Source organism: Phocoena phocoena, chromosome 1, assembly GCF_963924675.1.
Source record: "Phocoena phocoena chromosome 1, mPhoPho1.1, whole genome shotgun sequence".
NCBI classification, from domain to species: Eukaryota; Metazoa; Chordata; class Mammalia; order Artiodactyla; family Phocoenidae; genus Phocoena; species Phocoena phocoena.
The window spans coordinates 28,926,233-28,942,139 of record NC_089219.1 but is presented as its reverse complement, the minus strand read 5'-3'; the positions used below and the strand labels follow the sequence as shown (position 1 = coordinate 28,942,139).

The window sequence follows — 15,907 nt, the reverse complement described above, 5'->3', positions numbered from 1 at the left end:
GGTGGAGGAGAAGTGGGGAGAAGTAACCGTGGCTGCGGTCTCCAGGAAGCCCAAGTATACAGGGGTTTGGCCATTTAGGGGCTGTGCAAGCCCCAAGGTTCAGATCCCAGCCCCAGTGTTTCCTGTCACCTTGCAGAATGGATATCACCTCTCTGAGCCTCAATGCTCCTCCTCAGAAAAATGGGACAGCAATTCCCACCTTATAGAGTTATGGGAGAGCATGATCAAAAATAATGCCTGGAGCATGCCTAGTGCTATGTCTGGTGCAGAAAATGTACTTGGGATTTTTAGAGACCATTATTATTAAGGGCTAACATGGGTGGAGGGGATGGGGAGCCAGCTTTAAGCTGTGCTTGAGGTCTTTTTTTTTTTTTTTTTTTTTGGCTGCGTTGGGTCTTCGTTGCTGCGCGCGGGCCTTCTCTAGTTGCAGCAGGCAGGGGCTACTTTCGTTGTGGTGCACGGGTTTCTCATTGCAGTGGCTTCTTTTGTTGCGGAGCATGGGCTCTAGGTGCATGGGCTTCAGTAGCTGTGCCACGCGGGCTCAGTAGTTGTGGCTCGCGGGCTGTAGAGCGCAGGCTCAGTAGTTGTGTTGCACGGGCTTAGTTGTTCTGCGGCATGTGGGATCTTCCCGGATCTGGGATCGAACCCATGTCCCCTGCACTGGCAGGCTGATTCTTAACCACTGCACCACCAGGGAAGTCCCTGTGCTGGAGATCTTTGCTTCTGATATTTAAGGCATTTCTCAGGCTGACCCCAGCCGGGCCTTCTCATCTCAAACCATCTGTGTTTGGAGAGGTTAAGAGCCCAAGCTTTGGCACCAACAGCCTAGGCTCTACCCCTCATGAGCTGTGTGACCTTTGGCCAATTACTTAACCTCTCTGTCCCTTGGTTTCCCACTCTGTAAAAAGGAAAGACGAAGAACCTACTTCACTGGGTTGGTATGAGGATTAAATGAGATAATTCATGAGAAGAGCCCAGAACCGTGCCTGGCACATAGTAGATATACAATAAATGTTAGCTATGATTAGTTAGTTTGTTTATTTATTCTAATTATGTTCAGGGCATTCACATCTCCATACCCTCACACATGGTATTCCCTTAGCCTGGACTGATCACCTCTCCCCACTACGACCCAGTTAAATCCATGTTCATCTTTCAAAAGCCCAGATCCAACATAAGTCACTTCCCCTCCCTGAGCCTCATGGTGAGGGTGTGGGCTGGGGCCAGACAAGCTGGGGTCAAGTTGGCCAGTGAGGACCTCCCACCCAAGCTCCATCAGCCAGTCTGGGCCCTCAGAGAGAATAGCCTCATGACCCACCTCTGGGGTTATGGTGTCAGAGGGGCGTGGACGGAGGCAGGGCTCAGCTGAGCTGGCGAGAAGGCTTAGGAGCCGCTGGCTTCGGCATCTGGCTGCTAGTGCAGCGAGAAGGCTGGGATGTCAGAGTTTCCATGGGAGCGGGCAGAGGCAAGCAAGCAGCTGGGGGAGAGAGTGATGCAGCCGGCAGGCCTCCCTGCCAGGTGGGCTGGCTAGGCGTCCCCTCCCCATCCACCCAGGATTCATATCTGCACTTGGACTACGGCCCCAGCTCTGCTGTGTGATCTGGACTAGGGCTTATGATAGCCAGGCATCATGGTTGAGCCAGAAATGGGGACCTGGCCATCGAGGGCTGCGACCACATCATCTCCCCCTGCTCAACAACCCTCCATGGCTCCCCATTGCCTTCCAGAGATACACAAGCATAGCATTTAAGGCTCCCCACTAAATTGCCCGAGGCTTCTCAGCTCATGCTTGTCGTCTCAGCCCCACAGCACTTCTGGGCCGTCCCTGTATCTGCCAAGCAGCTTCCTACTGCCTGAAATTCCTTTGCTTACTGTGTCTGCCTGTCAGACTCCTACTCATCCTTCAGGATCCAGCCTTAATGTCCTTTCCTTCATGAAGTCTTCCAGGGAAACTCAAGGGAGGGCAATATTTCCTGCTCTGCACTCCCACGGCCTGGAGACCTTAGTCAATTGTGTGATGGCCACGTGTCTGATGCCTCCAGCTAATTCAGGGCAGGGCATGGGGCTGAACCATTTCTTTGTCCCAAGGCCTAGCCTCAGGTCCCCTACCTAGTACGAGCTTCCCCAGGCAGGAACCTTAGTCTATAGTAGGGGCCACCCCAGCTTAGGGCCTGACAGAGTGTAGGGACTTCTCCGGTATGGACCCTGGCCCACAGAAGGGGCTTCCTCAGCCTGGGCCCTAGGACAGGAGGAACTCCATCAAACCAGGGCCAGGTCCCCCATGGGCATTGCTAAGTACATGGAATGAATGGATTTGGTGAGGGGGGGACCTGGCTCCCTGAGAGGAGACTGAGGTTGGGGGCCAATGTTCCAGCAGGGGCTCCTGGTAAAAAACCCATGGCAGGCGCTGGGGTGGCTGAGTTAGTGCAGGAGGCTTCGCCAGCTCCTGGCATCTTCCTCACTGTCTCCCTCTTTCATTCTCAGGCCTTGTCTCTGCTGGCACCTTCAGAGGCCCCTCCGACCTGAAAGGTAAGCGAGATTTGGGGGCAGGGCTCTCTGATATCCCCAGCTGGATGAGACCTGTGCTTGCTGCTATCTACCCTTGCTCCCTCCAGCTGCAGCAGATGCCCCTCCCAGGCTTGGGGTGGCCTAGCGGGCAGGTGACCTCAGCTCCCTCCGGCCCAACTTGGAAGCGGCTTTTTCTCATTTGTGAACTATTTCGCTCGGCTCCTTGGCGTGGCCGTGTTTGCTTGGCCTGCCCGGGTGCAGCGGCCTGGCCGCGCTCCCGCCGGGCCCGCTCCCTACCCAGCTCAGCCCCTCCTGCCGATGCCGAAGCTGCCGCCACCACGCGGGGAAGCCGCGAAGGCCCAGGAATCTTGGCAGGCGTTGGGAGGCAGCGGGCGGCGGGTGGCGGGTGGCGCTCCGGAAAAGGCTGCAAATGCGAAACAGAAGGCGGGGGACTGGCGGCTGAGAAGGCCCCGCCTGGCTCGGCCTGGAGCCTGGGGGTGCTTGGGTCTGGTGGCCCACCCGTGTCCGGTCTCGATCAGAAGCTCAAGGCCTCTTCTGGGAAATGACCAATGGCACCAGCTGAGGCCTGAGCCCCCGGCGAGGAAGGGCCGGTCTCCTGGCCACCTGCCTGAGGATACATTGTTGCCCTGGGTCCTGTCCACTGCTGGGCCTCTTCTGGTTCATCTCCCCCCACCTGGCTGTCCCTACCTCCCTGGATGCTTTGTTGCCCCGCAAGAAGCTCCTACCCAGGGTGGTAGTGGGGTGGCTAGCCTCAGAGATGGGCAGCGGCTGGGGGTCTGGGAGGTAAACCTAGTTACCTGCAGGGAGGGAGGTTCACCGCAAGCCCCCTCCAGCCCAGAGCTGAGAAGGACCCTGGAAGAGCCACAAAGAAAAAGGGACCCTATGAGAAGCCATCTTGCAGGCTTGTCTGGAGGTGGGAGGTGGCGTTGTCAGAGGCCAGGAGCTGGAGCACACAGGCTGCAGACTGTTCTGAGTGCCAGTGTGCTGAGCCCCAGCTGGGGATGGGGTGGGGCTGGGGGAAGACATGCCCTGGAGGAGGAGCTGTTCTGCCTGAGAGAGGCACGGAGGGCTGCTTGGAGGAGGCGGCATTTGAGCTGGGTCTTAAATGAGGAATAACACGTTTGCCTGGAGGAGAAAGAAAGAGCAATTCAGGCAGATGCAGGCAGGTGGGTACAGGGAAACATCGAAAAGCTTGGGTTGCCTGGATTCAGGACGCTGGGGCTCAGGGCACAGTGGGCTCCTCTCACTCCCTGAACATGTGTGATTTCCCTAAGGGTGAGTCCATGGCCCTCACCCAGGCTGCAACAACCCTGCCGATGAAGCCCTATTTTTATCTCCAGGCACTCTCTCTCGCTCTCAAGTTTCAGAACCACAGGTTCTCTGCCTCTTAGATACTGCCCAGCCCAGAAGCCCCTCAGTCTTCCTTGACGAGATTTTTGCTCTGCTCTCAGTTTGGAATATTCCACCATCACTTGCGCCTATGAGTATGTTGAACTCTCCTCTGTCCTTCAAACCTCCTTCCGATGCTGCTTTGCAAATGGAGGTCCCCTGTGGTCTGGGAGCCTCACCTGCAGAGGTGAGAGATGTTAGGACTCTTGAAGCCTGGTTGGGTAGACAAGGTGTGAAGAGGGCAGCACTCCTGTCCTGCCATCAACCTGGATGATAAGGTGTCCTCCAGGCAGCCTTGTCCCAGCCTGATCACCTCCCCCCACCTCGCCAGCTCCCAGGTTCCAGGCAGCCCTTTAGCTTTGGAGCAGTCCTCACGCCTGCACGTTTAAATTTGAGGGGTTCAGAGTCCCAGTGGCCTGTAGGACAGTGAGCTCAGCTCATGGGCTCTGGGCCCCGCAAGTCTCCACCCAGACCTTGTGGGGCTGCTCGTGGATCGTCCACGGTGGTCAGCCCCAGACCTGACGTTAACATTAAAGCCATAAGTGCTGGCCTTCTAGAGGCTCCCATCAAGTGACCAACAGCTAGAGATTTCAGAACCTGGAACTCTGACAGGATCTAGGTACAAGGAACAAGAGAGGACGGAGAAAGACAACAGAGAAAGACAGGGTCACAGAGGTGGGTAGACAAATGGGATGGCGACACAGAGATAGGAGGAGAGAGACACACCAGGAGATGCCTCAGATACACAGGCAGGTGAGGATCTGGATTCAGCGACACAGAGACACAGAGGAAGGGACACAGGTGGGCATGTCATGTACCCAGAAGTAGAGAAGACAGAGTCCATAAGACTGGATTGGGGGTTTGAGGGTAAAGGAACAGGGCTGTCATGTACAGTTGTGCAGGTTGGTTACTGTTCAAGGGCACTTGGGAAAGGCAATGAGTAAGGCCTGAGTTGGCTGGAAGGAGGGGTAGCCTTTTCTAATTGTGCTAAAGCATGGTATAGGCTAGAGAGATTCCATGTAAGGAAGGAAGGAAGGGTCAGAAGTGTCAGAAGTGACGTCCAGATTTCTGGCCTGGGCAACAGGAAGTGGGGGAGAAGCAAGTAATAGGGGAGAAGGTAGTGACAGCAGTTTGGGTGGAGATGTATGAGGGACAGCCAGGCGAAAATGCTCAGCTCATAGTCAAACCCAGGAGTCTGGGGCTCAGGAGAGAGGTAGCTGGAAACAGATGTGGGAGTCCTTGGTGATGGGATTGGAACTGTGGGAGCTGGGGAGAGCTGGAAACTGCAGGAGAAACATCCAGAGAGAAGAGAAGAGGCCTGAGCCAGCTCCTTGGGGCAAGCCTGGGTCTGCAGAGTGGGCAGAGGGAAGGAGCAGAGAAGAATCTGAGGAAGAGCCTTTCCAGGAAGGAGGAAAGCAGGGTCACAAGGCGGGAGTCAGTGCTGGAGAGAAGGAAACACGAGGTGAGAGGGTGAGGGGTAGAGACAGTTCTTTTGAGAAGCTTGGCTGAGAAGGGCTGGAAAGAGATGAGGGTGGCCAGGGGCGGGGGTGAGGCCTGTGTAGATGTGGGATGGAGAGGCTGGAGACTGGGGGAGGCATCCACAGAGAGTGAGATGTCCCCGAGGAAGAGGAAGATGTGTGGAGAGGCCCGGGGCCTTGAGTGGGAGACAGGACCCCCTTCCTCTGAGACTCAGGAGAGGGGGACGGGGAAGGGCTCTCTGATCTCTGCAAGCCGGGAGAGAGGTGGGGGAGCTGGGAGGCTCAGGAACCCTGGAGAAGTCTGGAGCCACCCTGCTCAGCAGTGGGGGTGGGCATCATGCCCAGTGAGGGAGGAGGGCAGTTCCTCTGCTCCTCTCCAAGATCCATAACTCCATCCTTGTCCTGAGCAGGCTGTATGACCCCTGCTCGGTGTCATCTCAGGGGTGGTTAGGGAAAAGGCCTAGCAGGCCAGAAATTTGACTTTAGGGAAATTCACAAGGTGCTGGCCTTTGGCAGCAAGTCACCTGAGGTTTTCAAGGGTTGGAGGAGATGTTGCTTTGCAGCAGGAGGAACTGAGGTTAGACTGAAGGGAGGACTTTCTGGCCACCGGGGTAAGAGGACAAGGCAGCATGGAGGGGCTGATGGCTTAGACCATCTCAGTTAACCCTTTCACAGATGAGGACACCGAGGTTCAGAGAGGTTAAGTCACTTGCCCAAGATCACCCAGCCGGTAGGCAGCTTTGCTGAAATGGGAGTTCAGGGGCTGCCGGGACCTAGAGGGCCTTAGGGCCCCCCAGGGCTGGATCCCTGATAGGGAGAGCCTGAGCAAGAAATGCTGCTCACCTGTTGAGGTGGCAGTGACCGGGTTGGAGAGAGAGAGAGACAGAGAGAAATGAGTCAGGGCCAGAGACCCAGGGACAGAACAGAGTGAGGCTGGACGAGTGGGGAGGCAGGAGGCACCGGGGGAGCAAGTGGGGCAGCCGATCCCGCAGAAATGTCTCCACAACAGGAAGCGTCTCATAACATACCTGTGGTTTGGCCAGGCCCCGGGCTGCCTCAGCTGCAGCCGCCCTTCTGGGGTTGGGGGCTTGGAACAGCGGGAGCCTGCACAGAGCCGCGTTCCATCCACCCACCGGGGGTGGGGTGGGGTGAGGTGGGGGTGCTGCCAGGGCCACGCTAGCCACACCCCTGCATGGTCTGTCGGGAGCCTGCGCCCCACCCTCAGGCTCCCCTTTTTATCTGGACCTCTGATAGCTCACGTGTAAAATGGGATGGGGAGTGGGCAGGCCCTTAAATTCCATGGGATCACCTGGGCCCCCTCTGCTGGCCGCCCCCTGGGACAGGACCCTTTGAGAGGGGACTGGTGGGGAGGGGCCACTGCTGCTGATGCCCCTTCCCTTCCCAAAGCCCTGTCCTGGGGTCCATTCCCCTCCCCTCTCAATTGGTCTGAAAGACCCTGGAGCGCTACCCGCTCCCAGCCAACCTCCTCGGCCGCCCCTGGAGGAGGCCCAGGCTGCCACAAAACGCTGACTTGGACAAAATGCTGTTTTACGGGGATTTGTTGAAAAGGGGGGAAATCCCCGCTAAGGACTTGCAGCTGTCCAAACACCGCGTCTACCCTGCTGCCGCCACCGCTCCATCCCTTGAATTACCGTCTCCTTTTGCATCCCATCTCCTGCCCCTGCCAGCCCAGCCCCTTCCCAGCTGCCCTGGCTCCTGCCTTCCTTCCTAAGAGGTCACCAGAGAGGGTGATGGACTGCCCAAGGTCACACAGCAGAGCCAGGCTTGAGCCTTAGGGCCCTCCGCCAACCCCTGACACCCCTGCTTGGCCGCCATTCCTCACGGGGAGACCAGGAGGAAGCAAATGGATCACAGCTGTTCCTCCCTGTGTGCCTCTATTCCCTGCGCAGACAGTTCTTAGCTGAAGATCCTTGATTGAGGCCACGGGAATGTCCCACCTGTTCCCATTCTAGCCAACAGATAAGCCCATCTGGCCTAGGGAGGGGGCTCCCAGGGCCGTGTGACATGTATCTGTGCAAAGTCCTGGATGCTTCCTGGAGTGAGTTATTGGTGTGATCATTAAATCTGACAGCAAATTGAGCTCATCAAACATTTATGGAGCATCTCTGTGTGCCATCCAAGTCCTGTGCTGGGCATGGAGTCGGGGGAATGTGGCGGGGAGAGAGCAGAAGAGCCAAAGAGGGAAACAAGAGCTGTGAGGGAGACCTGCAGGTGTCAGAGGAGCCCGGGGAAGGCATCCAGTAGGGGTCCAGGATGTCCAAGAACGAGGAAGAGTTAGGAGGTGGAGAAGCGGTAGGGTGAAATGAACGTACAGAGGCCAGAGAGCCTGCGGAGCCTGCAGTGGGGGGGGGGGGGGGGGGGGAGGGGTGGCAGTGAGCAGGGGCTCAGGGGCGCCCAGGCACCCTCGGCTCTGACGGTGGCTGGCGTTGGGGGGCAGTCCTTCCCACCTGGGCTGCCACATCGCACCATTCCAGGGCCATCAATTCTCAGCCCCTTCTCTGGCCAAGCCCCCCACCTGGAGTGGCATAGCCACCTCCCCTCTAAGAGCTAGAGTAAGTTTTCCCTCCTCAAACCCACAGGCAGCTTGGAGCTGGAAGAGAGACTCTCTCTCAGTTTGCTTCTCCCTCTGTCTAGCTTGTGCTGTCTGGCGCACTCTCCCCCACACCCTCCCCCATGGCAGTCTGCCCCAGCGGTTAAGAGCTCAGGTTCTTAACAGACCTCCGCTCAGATCCTGGCTGCCAGCTGTAGCCAGTGGGCACATCACTGTCCTTGTCCCAGCCTCAGACTCCTCACCTATAGAAAGAGGAAACACAATAGTTCCTTTTTCCCAGGGACCTTGTGGGAGTTAGATCGAATGCCGAACATGCAGCACTTAGGCGGTGCCCAGCCAGAGGTGTGAGCTGTCATCCTCACTCAGACACCCCTCCCTCCAGAGGAAACACCTGCAGCAGATCTGCCCCACCTCCACGATGCTGGCGGTGCTGGGATGGGGCAAGTTCAGGGAGCCACAGGGTGTAGGGTGGGGATGCTTCCGGGAGATCCACCTTGCCAAGGAGGAAAGAAAAGTGGGCGGCTGGCAGGGGGCCCTGCCCCTGCCCGGGCTCCTGAGTGGACTGGGGGCTCTTCCTCTGGCGCCCGGCCTGCCTGTGCTCCTCCACAGTTCTCCCCACCCCAGACACCCTCCCAGCTGAGCCTGAGGCTGCCTGCACCCTCCATCACCCCCCACGCCTAGTGAGGCCTCAACTCAGCATGGGAAGGGGACCAGGGCTCCCCAGAGCCAGGGCTCTCTTGAGTCCTCCTGTGGTGGTGCCATGACCTTGGCCTCTGGCCCACCCAGGCCAGAACTGCTCCCTCCCCTCCCCCTGCTTCCTGCTGCAAGCTCTGCCCCTCCACGTGCTCCCCCAACCCTCTGCCCCCTACCAGGCAGAACATTCTGGCTCTGTGATGTGTGAGCACCACCTCCACCCTAACAGGCCCCCCAGCTCGGGTGGCAAGTGCGGGAGGGCCCTTACCCCTCTCCGGAGAGGACGCGTGGTGTAGTGGTTAGAGATTGGGGCTCAAGAGTCAGACTGCCTGGGTTTAGGCTCTGACAGCACCTCGGTTTCCTCATCTGTAAAACAGGGCCGACAAGCCCCGCAGGGCTGCACGGGGATGGAATGTCAAACAAACGTTAGGGCAGTGCATGGCCAGAGATTCCACCGGCAGTAGCTGAGTGCCAGGCCTACACCCTGTGGCCTCACGAGGCCCAGCACCAACCATGGTGCAGATAGAGCAGGTGGCCTGTGTTGAGGGAAGGTGTTCTGGGCAAGATTCCAAGTCTAAGCTTCTGTTTCTATGTCTATAAAATAGGGGATTATAATTGTAGAAGCTGGTGGGGGGGTCATTAAGAGGGTTAGTGATGTGAAGCTGGTGAAGCCCCGCCTGGCGCGTGGGGAGCCCTTCGGTGGCAGGTGTTACTATTATGCTGGGGCTGAGGGAGGCTGAACGACCTGCCCAGGGTTACAGAGAGGTTGATGGCAGAGCTGGGTTGGCAGCTTCACCGACCTTCTCTGGAGCCCCGCGTTCATTCCTGCAAAGCCCTGAGTGATACTGAGTTTGGAGGAACACCGCACTGCAGCTCCAGACTCAGCCCCACGTGCACCCCTGGGTGTGCACAACGCACCCGCACTCCCTCCTGCGGCCAGGCGCAGGTGTGGAGAGGCCCCTGGGTGGGGTGAGGGGAGCCCGGAGCAGGGATGCCAGGGCAAGTGAGACTTTCCTGGGGCGTGTGAAATGCCAGGCTAGTCCACTGTGCAGATATTGATGGGTGCTTGCCGTGAGGCACTGTGATATCTCTAATCATCACAGCAGCCTTGAGAAGCAGGTTGTTAGCCTAGCTTTAAGAAAATAATTTTTTTTAAATTTGTTTTATTTTATATTTTTGGCCACGACCAGAGACCGAACCCGGGCCCCCAGCAGTGGAAGTGCAGAGTCCTAACCACTGGACCACTAGGAGATTCCCTAGCCTATCTTTTTATCTTTTTTTTTTTTTTTTTTGCGGTACGCGGGCCTCTCACTGTTGTGGCCTCTCCCGTTGCGGAGCACAGGCTCCGGACGCGCAGGCTCAGCGGCCATGGCTCACGGGCCCAGCCGCTCCACAGCATGTGGGATCTTCCCGGACCGGGGCAAAAACCCGTGTCCCCTGAATCGGCAGGCGGACTCTCAACCACTGCGCCACCAGGGAAGCCCTAGCCTAGCTTTTTCTAAAAAGAACTTTATTGAGATACAATTCACATAGCATACAATTGGTTCATTAAAGTGTACGAATCAATGTTTTTTTTAAGGTATTCACGGAACTGTGCAGCCATCACAGCAAGCGATTTAGAACATTTTCATCACCCCTAATAGAAGCCCTGTGCCCATTAGCAGTCACTCCCCATTTCCACTCCCCCCAGCCCTAGGCAACCACTCATCTATCTACTTTCTGCCTCTATAGATTTACCTATTCTGAACATACAAATAGAATTAGATAATACGATTTTGTGACTGGCTTCTTCACTTGGTATAATGTTTTCCAGATTCATCTGTATTGTAGCATTTATCGGTATCTCCCTTCTTTTCATTGCTGAATGATAGTCCGTTGTATGGATATACCACACTATCCACTCATCAGTGGATGCACATCTGTGTTGTTTCTACTTTGTGACTGTTATGAATAATGTCACCATGAACATTCATGTACACGTTTTTGTGTGGACGTGTTATTCCATTTTACAGATGAGGAAACTGAGGTTCACAGAGTGGAAACCTCTTGCCCAGGCTCCCCCAGCTGGTGAGCGGAGGACTCAGGCTGGCCATCCAAAGCTGGAGCCTGTGCTTCTTCCCAACCCAGGCTTTGTTCTCAGAGCTGAGCTAAATGCTGTGACAGGGCTAGATCAGGGCACAGGAGTGAGGGGTTAACTCTATAGAGGAAGGGATGACAGCTTCCCTGGGCCTTGAAGGACGAGTTGGAGAGAGGAAGAACACTGCAGGCAGAGAAATAGCAGGTACAAAGGCCCAGAAGTGTGAGGCTGCCTGGTGTCTGGGGCAAAGGTATGGGGGAGGGGAGAGGCAGAGAAAGGGGTGGCAGGTGATAGGCACCCACTAGGTGATTAGATTTAAAAGGCCTTGAACGCCATGCTGGGCACCAAGGACTTTTTTTTTTTTTTGCGATACGCGGGCCTCTCACTGTTGCGGCCTCTCCCGTGGCGGAGCACAGGCTCCGGACGCGCAGGCCCAGCGGCCACGTCTCATGGGCCCAGCCGCACCGCGGCATGTGGGATCTTCCCGGACCGGGGCACGAACCCGTGTCCCCTGCATCGGCAGGCGGACTCTCAACCACTGCGCCACCAGGGAAGCCCCACAAGGACTTTTTTTTAATGTTTGTCTGCATTGGGTCTTTGTTGCTGCGCACAGGCTTTTCTCTAGTTGCGGCGAGCGGGGGCTTCTCTTTGTTGCTGTGCGCGGGCTTCTCATTGTGGTGGCTTCTCTTGTTGCAGAGTACAGGCTCCAGGTGCGCAGGCTTCACTAGTTTTGGCACACGGGCTCTAGAGCGCAGGCTCAGTAGCTGTGGCGCATGGGCTTAGCTGCTCCACTGCATATGGGATCTCCCAGACCAGGGCTCGAACCCGTGTCCCCTGCACTGGCAGGCAGATTCTTAACCACTGTGCCACGAGGGAAGCCCTTTTTTTTTTTTTTTTTTTTTTTTTTTTTAAATCAATTGATTTTTGGCCACACGGCTTGCGGGATTTTAGTTCCCCGACCAGGTACTGAACCCGGGCCCCTGGCGGTGAGAGCACGGAGTCCTAACCACTGGACCGCCAGGGAATTCCCACAAAGGACTTGATCCTGAAGGCAGTGGGGAGCCCCAGAAGGGCATCGACATAATGTGAGGTCAGAGAGACCTTAGTCAAATCCCAGTTCTGGGACTTCCCTGGTGTCACAGTGGTTAAGATTCCACGCTCCCAGAGCTTCCCTGGTGGCGCAGTGGCTGAGAATCCGCCTGCCAGTGCAGGGGACATGGGTTTGAGCCCTGGTCCAGGAGATCCCACATGCCGAGGAGCAACTAAGCCCGTGAGCCACAACTACTGAGGCTGCGCTCTAGGGCCCGCGAGCCACAACTACTGAAGCCCCCGTGCCTAGAGCCCGTGCTCGGCGCACCACAACGAAGAGTAGCCCCCTCTTGCCGCAACTAGAGAAAAGCCTGCGCGCAGCAACGAAGACCCAACGCAGCCAAAAATAAATAAACAAACGAATGAATTTATATGTTAAAAAATAAAAAAGAATCCACGCTCCCGATGCAGGGGCCTGGGTTCGATCCCTGGTCAGGGAACTAGATCCCACATGCATGCCGCAACTAAGAGTTCTCATGCCACAACTAAGGAGCCTGCCTGCTGCAACTAAGCCTCAGTGCAACCAAAAAATAAAAATAAAAAAATCCCAGTCTGCTTCCTAGAGACCTCTGCGTTAGTTTTGTCATCTGGAAAATGGGGATGACAATAACAATACCTCGTTAAAGTGTTAGGAGGATTCAGTGAGCTTCCATCTCTAGAGAGCTTAGCCCCTGGCTGGCAGAGAGCCAGCCCAGCACATGGTAGTGGGTGTAATCATCAAATAGTTTCTGGCAGAGCTGTGCCAAGGTTAGAGATGCTCTGGAAGGGCATCTGGCCGCCAAGTGAATAGTTAGGGGGAGGCTACTGTCCGGGGAGGGGGTCCTCGGTAGACTTGGGGGGGCGGTGATAGAGAGCTATGGGCAGGATTAGGAGAGGTTTAGTAACTTCTGCAGACTCTGAGACTTTGAGAATTGCTTGTGAATAATATCTAAATCCTGATCTTTTTGTGAGTCCCTGGGCCCGGTGCCAAAGTACCCATGGGCTGGCTTGATGGCCCCTCTCGTTCCTCCCTGCAGCAAGCCTAAGGACGCCATGCGGGGGGCTCTGACGTCCCTGTCTTCGCTGCCGCCACCTCTGCTGCTGCTGCTGCTGCTGCTGGTGCTGGGGTGCGGGCTGAGGGCGGCCGCCAGCGGTGGAGCCGCCGGGGCAGCGGGCTACCCGCCGGTGCAGTACGTGCAGCCCATGCACAAAGGACCCGTGGGGCCGCCCTTCCGCGAGGGCAAGGGCCAATACCTGGGTGAGCACCACCCCGCCCCGCCCCGCCCCGGACAGTCCTGACCCCCAACTCCCTGCCTCCCGACCTCCACCAGCTCTTCCCAGGCGCCCCCGCCTCCAGCCACAGCCCCTCAATCCCCACCAAAGACTTTCCCATCTCCACTTTCTTCCTGATGCTGGTCCGGGGCGGGTGCAGAAGTGGGGTGGGGAAGTGGGGTGCCGCTGGCTGGCGGAGATGCTCTTTAGGTAGAGGATGGGGCGGGAAGGTTTGTGGGGAAGTGGGGAGGGCGGGGCGGCTCAGATTGGCTCTAAGGAGGCATGCTGGTGCCACCTGGTGGCCACTCCACCCCGGTCAGGCAGGGATGAGAAGCTCTTAGGGAAGGCCTAGTCTGGGTGGGTTGGGTGCTAAGAGCCCTGGGTGTGGATACCCTGCAGTTCCCAAGGTGGCCACTGAACCACCTAAATTCCATCTTCCATGAGAGCAGGGAGGGGGAGACCGGGACTGGTCTTCATGAACAGATACAGAACCCTGTCTTCTCAAGTTGCACCACATGCTGGTATGGGGAGTGGGAAGATGGGTCCCCTGTTCCCACTGTCCAGGCCCCTGACTGACCCCTTCTCTCTCTTTCTCTCTCAGAAATGCCTCTACTGCTGTTGCCAATGGACCTGAAAGGAGAGCCTGGTCCCCCAGGAAAACCCGGACCGCGGGGTCCCCCTGGCCCTCCTGGCTTCCCAGGAAAACCAGGCACTGGAAAACCAGGGCTACATGGGCAGCCTGGACCCGCTGGCCCCCCTGGCTTCTCCCGGATGGGCAAGGCTGGTCCCCCAGGGCTTCCAGGCAAGGTTGGCCCACCAGGGCAGCCGGGGCTTCGGGGGGAGCCAGGGATACGAGGGGACCAGGGCCTCCGGGGGCCCCCAGGGCCCCCTGGCCTACCTGGGCCCTCAGGCATTGCTGTCCCTGGAAAACCAGGTCCCCAGGGGGTGCCAGGGCCCCCAGGATTTGGGGGGGAGCCAGGGCCCCAGGGAGAGCCTGGGCCCCCGGGTGATCGAGGCCTCAAGGGCGAAAATGGAGTGGGCCAACCAGGGCTTCCTGGAGCCCCAGGCCAGGGGGGTGCCCCCGGACCCCCTGGTCTCCCTGGTCCAGCTGGCTTGGGCAAACCAGGTTTGGATGGGTTTCCTGGGGCCCCTGGAGATAAGGGTGAGTCTGGGCCTCCTGGGCTGCCAGGACCCAGGGGGGAGCCAGGAGCTTTGGGCCCCAAAGGGCCCCCTGGGCTGGATGGTATGGGGGTACCAGGGTCAGCAGGGGTGCCAGGGCCACAGGGCCCACCAGGGGCCAAAGGGGAGCCAGGCACCCGGGGCCCTCCTGGCCTGATAGGCCCCACTGGCTATGGGATACCAGGGCTGCCAGGTCCCAAGGGGGACAGGGGCCCAGCTGGGGTCCCGGGGCTCTTGGGGGACAGGGGCGAGCCAGGTGAGGATGGGGAGCAGGGGGAACAGGGGCCACAGGGCCTTGGGGGCCCCCCTGGACTTCCGGGGTCTGCAGGGCTACCTGGCCGACGTGGGCCCCCGGGGCCTAAGGGGGAGACGGGGCCTGGAGGACCCCCAGGAGTGCCTGGCATTCGGGGTGACCAGGGGCCTAGTGGCCTGGCTGGGAAACCTGGGCTCCCAGGAGAGAGGGGGCTTCCAGGGGCTCATGGACCTCCTGGACCGACTGGGCCCAAAGGCGAGCCAGGTTTCACGGGCCGCCCTGGAGGACCAGGGGTGGCAGGAGCCCTGGGGCAGAAGGGTGACTTGGGGCTCCCTGGGCAGCCTGGCCTGAGAGGCCCTTCTGGAATCCCAGGACTCCAAGGTCCGTCTGGCCCTATCGGGCCGCAGGGTCTGCCAGGCCTGAAGGGTGAACCAGGCCTGCCGGGGGCCCCTGGAGAGGGGAAAGTGGGAGAACCTGGCATGGCTGGGCCTACAGGGCCTCCTGGGGTCCCAGGTTCCCCAGGACTCACGGGCCCTCCTGGGCCTCCCGGACCTCCCGGGCCCCCTGGTGCACCCGGGGCCTTCGATGAGACTGGCATCGCCGGCCTGCACCTGCCCAACGGCGGCGTGCAGGGAGCTGTGCTGGGCAAGGGGACCAAGCCCCGGTTTGGGCTGGGCGAGCTGTCGGCCCATGCCACGCCCGCCTTCACCGCTGTGCTCACCTCGCCCTTCCCCGCCTCAGGCATGCCTGTGAAGTTTGACCGGACCCTCTACAATGGCCACAGTGGCTACAACCCAGCCACCGGCATCTTCACCTGCCCCGTGGGCGGGGTCTACTACTTTGCTTACCACGTGCACGTCAAGGGCACCAATGTGTGGGTGGCCCTGTACAAGAACAACGTGCCAGCCACCTACACCTATGACGAGTACAAGAAGGGCTACCTGGACCAGGCGTCTGGGGGGGCCGTGCTCCAGCTGCGGCCCAACGACCAGGTCTGGGTGCAGATGCCCTCGGACCAGGCCAATGGCCTCTACTCCACCGAGTACATCCACTCCTCCTTTTCAGGATTCTTGCTGTGCCCCACATAACCCATGCTGCCCCGGCCTCCTCCTCTTTAGCGGTAGAGAGACCTTCTCACTTACAAAGAACCTCCATTTAAAGAAAAAACCAAAGGCCAAACAGAGGCGGGAGCAGAGGCGGCCGCGGCCTTGGCCCGAGGAGACTGACTGGGTTTCTCCCTCCACGCAGGCTGAGGTTGTTTCTGGAAGAAGGTGGCCTGCGTTCCTCTCCCCCGAGTGTCTGTGCAGCATCGGGGTTGTGCCCCCTCTCCTGGCCTGCAGGCAGGGCCCCAGGATGCTCTGCCCAGCTGGTGGGGACCCCTGGCCCCCGTGAGTGCT

General features: G+C 58.5%; 1 protein-coding gene across 1 annotated transcript; it reads left to right on the top strand.

Moving 5' to 3' along the window:
• The first annotated feature begins 12,859 nt into the window (after nt 1–12,859).
• On the top strand, nt 12,860–15,695 carry COL8A2 (collagen type VIII alpha 2 chain). The gene is made up of 2 exons (XM_065887881.1): nt 12,860–13,064; nt 13,680–15,695. The coding sequence occupies exons 1-2, from the start codon at nt 12,860–12,862 to the stop codon at nt 15,596–15,598; spliced, it is 2,124 nt and encodes a 707-aa protein (XP_065743953.1). The 3' UTR covers nt 15,599–15,695.
• The last annotated feature ends 212 nt before the right edge of the window (nt 15,696–15,907 follow it).

Coding starts and splice junctions, on each gene's coding strand:
- COL8A2 (XM_065887881.1), top strand. CDS start 12,860: ATGCGGGGGGCTCTGACGTCCCTGTCTTCGCTGCCGCCACCTCTGCTG. Junction 13,065..13,679: donor GGGCAAGGGCCAATACCTGG/GTGAGCACCACC, acceptor TTTCTCTCTCAG/AAATGCCTCTACTGCTGTTG.